This window comes from Cynara cardunculus, assembly GCF_001531365.2.
Source record: "Cynara cardunculus var. scolymus isolate 2C chromosome LG 2, CcrdV1, whole genome shotgun sequence".
Classification (NCBI taxonomy): Eukaryota; Viridiplantae; Streptophyta; class Magnoliopsida; order Asterales; family Asteraceae; genus Cynara; species Cynara cardunculus.
The window spans coordinates 5,970,306-5,976,136 of NC_037529.1; the positions used below are offsets into that span (position 1 = coordinate 5,970,306).

The 5,831-nt window shown below is 36.2% G+C and overlaps 2 protein-coding genes across 2 annotated transcripts in view; both read right to left on the reverse strand.

Annotated features, from left to right (window-relative positions):
- Positions 1–1,492, reverse strand: part of LOC112505457 (delta(12) fatty acid desaturase DES8.11-like) — a 2,518-nt gene extending 1,026 nt beyond the window's left edge. Inside the window, exons 1-2 of the mRNA XM_025109366.1 lie at positions 1,338–1,492; positions 97–306 (exon numbers count right to left, since the gene is read on the reverse strand). Coding sequence (XP_024965134.1) covers positions 97–306; positions 1,338–1,492 — 365 coding nt within the window. The remainder of the gene's footprint in view (positions 1–96; positions 307–1,337) is intronic.
- A 3,490-nt stretch (positions 1,493–4,982) lies between these two features.
- LOC112505482 (delta(12) fatty acid desaturase DES8.11-like) overlaps positions 4,983–5,831 on the reverse strand; it is a 1,525-nt gene continuing 676 nt past the window's right edge. The window contains exon 3 of the mRNA XM_025109385.1: positions 4,983–5,818. Coding sequence (XP_024965153.1) covers positions 5,224–5,818 — 595 coding nt within the window. The 3' untranslated portion in view covers positions 4,983–5,223. The remainder of the gene's footprint in view (positions 5,819–5,831) is intronic.

The following is a 5,831-nucleotide window of genomic DNA, read 5'->3' on the forward strand; positions in this document are numbered from 1 at the left end:
CCGATGACCCATAAGCCAGTGCAGATGCTAGCTTGGCAAAACCAGTAAATGGGCCAGGCTAGGAAAGCTAGAGGAGTAGGAAGAAGAGGAATATACGTGTTGGCAAGGAAGTAAAAAACGTAGGCAACAATGAGATCATGAACAACATAGTAAGATGAACGGATGACAGATCGCTCGAAGCAATGAGCCGGGATTGCTTTCTTTAGATCACTTAACGTGAAGGGAGGATCGACGGGAACACGTTTGAGGATATCTTTGCCTTCAGATGAATCCAACATCCGACCACCTGCACCCATATTTCTGAACCTGCAAATACAAGAACACAAGGCTCGATCAAGGAAGAGAGACCTTGAAGAGAATGTATATAGATTTGTATTCTCTTCAGCTGGTGACTCTCTTTGTGCTACATATGCTCGATATTTATAGTTAGAAGTAGTCAAAGATGAAGGCTTTCCTACAAAAATGATTTGCAAACAATCACGTGATGATTGAGAATTTTTTATTCACTGGGACATCTTCAAATATGCATATATCTTTTATCTTGCAACTACTTAGTTTCTGGCTTTATCTGCAGATCACTTTGGACAGTGGAGTCGTTGTGGGAGCACACATCAGCACTAATTCTTGATAGCTTGGCTTATTCTCCGATTCTATTGTAGTCAAGTTTGATAGGCCACCATCTGAGAATGTATATGCATCGATCGATCCATATTTTAATTCACATAACTAAAACTAGAAATTAGTTGTCCATTGTTGAACTTTGAATCTATAAGATTAAATGTATTTGCCGTCTTTTGTCGCATTCGAATATAATCAACTATTTTTTTGACTGATAAAATTTAGAATCTTTAATTAAATACTTCGAAAGATTTATTCTATCTTGAAAAAGAGTCGTGCTTAATATTAATTTCTTTTATTACAAATGACTATCTTAATTAACGATGTTATTATCCATACGTTATCTTGTAATACTTGTGAATGGTTAAATTACTAACTTTATAGTAGAAGTTATGAAAAATGTTTCTTTTTAGGGCACGGTGATATGAGAATTTAGGATCGGTGATATGAAAACAAATGAACGCAATTTCTAATGATTTTATAGTTCAAATCATGACTACGTTAATTGTTACTTATAGATATTGATAAATAACTCTTAGGTGGCGTTTGTTTTTTAAGAGGTACTGAAGTCTGAAGTCTGATTTCACTTCTGATTTTTAAGAGGTGGTGCTGAAGTCTGAAAACTGACAAACGTCTGAAGTCTGAAGTCTGAAATCTGAATCAATAGTTTGCTTTTGTAACCAACAAAACATATGAATATGTATAATTTCTGATTTCACTTCTGTTTATGTTCCCAAGATTCCTTTAATTCTTCTTTCTCCTCTAGATCAAGTCTTCCATCCTCAATGTCCACGCTCATCCCACCACCGTCCACCACCACTCCTCTAAAAACCAATGCCCCAAATCCACCTCTAAAATCGAAGCAAATCTCCATCATGATGAAAACTACAGGGACAAAAATACCTTGATTCACGAGGATAAAGGTGCACAATTATTGGTTTGCACAAGAATGAAAACACACAGTGGCAAAAACCCACAAAGAAGAAAACCCTCTTGATTTGGGTCTGATTTGGGTCGATTTGAAGCCACCAGCGATGGAGGGTGAATTCAATCGATTGAGACGATAAGGAGCGTGGAGTCGATCGATTGAGAGGATGAAGTCGATCGAATGATGAAGTAGAAATCGGTTCTCTGGATAGTCTTCAGGATTAAGAGGAAAATAAGTTGTTAGGTTATCACTTAATTTTTAAGAGGAAAATAAGTGATAAGTAACTCTGAAAGAAAAAGAAAAACAAACGGTCTGAATTGTCTTATGTCTGACCGAATTAGACATAAGTAATAAAATAAGAGTTTTTTTCTAAAAAAACAAACACTACCTTAGCATGTTATCTTATTTCTTTTACGAGCACTAATATATCATATCTGATTTAAGGTAATATATCAAATCAAATAGTAGTTTCTAAAATCGTAAAAATACTTATACATTCGTGTCCACAAAAATTGCAACATTTTTATATTGAACGTAACACTTTTATAATAAAACTTTATGTTAAAATTAAGTGCTTATTGTTTTAAAAGTTATTATATATAATATTGGTGTTTTTTTTTACTAAACATATAATATTAAATATTAATTAATAATCAAGATTTGTTTTGTTACATATCTGAGTTTGGTTCGTCAAAATTCAATGAAATATCAAGCAATCAATTCCATTGACCAAAATTAATTCATAAGTTTGATTTACTTTGAATTTTTGTACGAATTCCTATTCCACTTATGGAGGAAGTTAAATTTCTTATAGGTTTTAGTAAGGAATTGGGATTCATTTTCATATCTTCTAAGAAAAACAATTATTCACTACAAAAATGGAGAGTATCAGCGAGGAAAAATACCCTCGTTGATCCGTTGCTAAAGGGGTCTTTCATCACTGATCCGTCAGTCAAAAGCTCGTAGGTAATGTTATCTGCAACAGATCAATGACAGAATTTAGCGACGGATTTGCGAGGAAACCTTTCAGCGACGGATCAGCAAGGGAACGGATTCAGCGACGGATCAACAAGGAAAACTTTCAGCGACGGATCAACGAGGGAACTTTTAGCGACAGATCAGCGAATGAAACTTTCAGCGGGATCAGCGAGGGAACTTTCAGCGATGGATCAACAAGAGACGGGGAGGGATTTTTAGCGACGGATTTTCTCTTGCTAATCCGTCGCTAATGTTTATTAATCTAAAATAAATAATTTATAATTATATAATTCATGTATTTATTTATACAAAACATGATCATAAAATAACAAACCAAAACTGTGAACAAATTAAAACTAATCAATTCATACGATTTAAAATATTATCAATTCATACAATCTAAAATATCAAATTCATACAATCTAACTACCGGGAGGTGAGGAGGGGAGAAACGTATCCTGACTGCCACATAAACACAGCAAAATGCTCCGATAAGGCGGCTTGTTCGGCTAATGCAACAGCTTGTCTGGCCTGTTCGGCCTCCAAATATGCCCTCTACTTCCGTTCGACCTCCATCTCGGCCAGATGGCGTTCCTCCCGCAGTCGCGCCTCCTCCTCTACTGTTGCCAACTTCTCTCTCAACTCCTCTACTTGTAAATATTCAATATTCGACAAAATAAGTAATTTGTTCGCAATGAAAGTAATAAGAAAGTAGATTACAATACAACCAACATACCTCCATTGTTGACTCGTATGATCTCCCGGTGCTACTGTTACATCTACCCGTCATAGCATAAGAGAGATCCTTAATCCATTTATCGGGTTTTTTTGAGTTTATTGGGCATTAATGAGCTTTATTCAGTTTTATTGGACCTTAATCCATTTTATTGGACTTTATTTGGTTTTATTAGGCTTTGTTTAGTTTTATTGGGTTTTAATCCATTTTATTAGACTTTATTCAGTTTATTAGGCTTTGTTCGGTTTAATGGGCCTTAATTGGCTTCATTCGGTTTTATTGGATCTTAATCCATTTTCTTAGACTTTATTTGGTTTTATTGGGCCTAATGGGTTTTATTCGTTTTTATTGGGCATAATGGGCTTTATTCATTTTTATTGTCCCTAATGGGTTTTATTTGGTTTTATGAATTAATTTTTGTAATACTCTAATAAATAACTGATAATTTAATAATCAATAATTAAAATTTAATAATTAATTAAATTTGTAGTTATTAATAAAAAAAATTAGCGAGAGAACTGATTTCTGGCATTTCTTATCAGCAAGGGATTAGCGAGAAAAATTGTTTTCGGCCAATTCCCTCGCTAATCAGCAAGGGAACAGAGAGGGAAATGGTTTTTGGCCTTTCCTTCGCTGATCAGCGAAGGAACTGGTTTTTGCCAGCGAGTGAACTGATTTTTTGGCTATTCCCTTGCTGATCATCGAGGGAACTGGTTTTTGGCCTTTCCCTCGCTGATCCCTCGCTGATCAGGAAGGGGTTTTTTCCGTCGCTGATTCTCGTTGTTGATACCTTATTTTCTAGTAGTGATTCTAACCCGTTTCATCCCACCACGACGGTCGTTGCCACTAACACCATCACCACCACCACGACTACAGATGTCAGTGCCAACGCCACCACAACAACAATCAGTGTATTTGTGCCACTAGCACCATTGTCACGGTCATTGCCAATACCACCACCACCTATGTCATTGCCACTGCTAGCATCGTCATCGCCATGACCGCCTATTACCACCTCGTCATCGTTGCCGCCACCGCCGCCAATTTAAAAGAAACAGGTGAGTAATGAAGTTCCTTATCAGTTCTCTCTGAAATATTCGTTTGGCTAATGACTTCAAACACATGGTAAGCTAAACAATAAATTGGGATTTGTGAAGACAAATGCTACAAACTTCTAGAACACAATATATAGGGTCCTCGTAAAGTTTATCATTATAAGTGCCACGGGGAATTTGATTTGGAAATCCAATAGTTTCGAGATCCGCCCCACAGTATAAGTGATTATACCCCTTATAAAAACAAAACCAACTCTTCAATCCCTTTCAAGCTCATGTCTGTCATGGTACTGCAAAATCTATTTCTTTTAAATATCCTACTGTAACCATATCATAGTTTCATTTGTAATACCTCAAAGAGCTAATGAAACTACTTTAGTAAATTTGAATTGTGTAATTAATTATTGAGCAATGGCACCAAAACTCACAATTCCTTTTGGATCTCCTGTTTGATCAAATGCAACAGCAACATTTTTCATCATGGGTGCGAACTTGGTGTACAGGAGACAGAAAGGTTCAAATAACACAAAATGCAAATGTGAACAAATCTAATACAAAAATTCAAAAACAATCGAAGCAGTGCATGTACATGTATAATCATAAATCCAACCACAAAAGCAAATAGGCAAGATCAGAATCACAGATACACAATGCCGCACAACAAGACTGATATAAATCTAGTTTAAGTAAGGGATGTTTACAATTGTCTTCGTGGTTTCATATCATTCTTTGTATGTGAAAATCAGACATGATGATAATACGTAGATGATATTAAGAAAGAAACCAATTCACATATACAATGTGCATGGTTCAATCAAGTACAACCCAAAAGCTATGGCTCATGATGATATTTTATTATAAATTATACATATAAGCAAATTAACCATACACTTGTCTTCTGCCATCCATCACAACTTATGGTACCAGTATACACCTTTATGCTGGCTATCTTCATCTGGCTCAATGAAGATGCATTCCTTGGCCTCCCTCCACATTGCTTTGAAAATTGGGGTCCTATCGATCTTATAATACTCACCCAGAACTGGCTTGATTGCATCCCTAGCCTCCTTTGCGTGATAATGTGGAATGTATGAGATCAAATGATGCAATACGTGAGTATGTGTAACATCATGAAAAACCCTATTCAGGAATCCGAAGTCTCTGTCGATTGTCGATAAGGCTCCTCTGATCCAGTTCCATTCAGTTGAATCATAATGAGGCAAAGAGAGATGGGTGTGATGCAGATAAGTGATCAAAACAAAGAAGACATGTACGCCTACCACAGGAACTCCATACATGCAAATTACCCAAGCAGCTCCTTTTGCAGCTACAAGAAGCTTAACTGCGTATAAAACGGCAAGGATACCAAGATCTGATAGCAGAACCTGAATTCGTTCACGTTCAGTGAAAATTGGACTCAATGGATCAAAGTGGTTGGCAAACCTTCCATATTTCTTGCCAGAAATATTAGTCAAGAGGTATAAAGGAAATCCTAGGGTCAACCTAAAAACCAAGG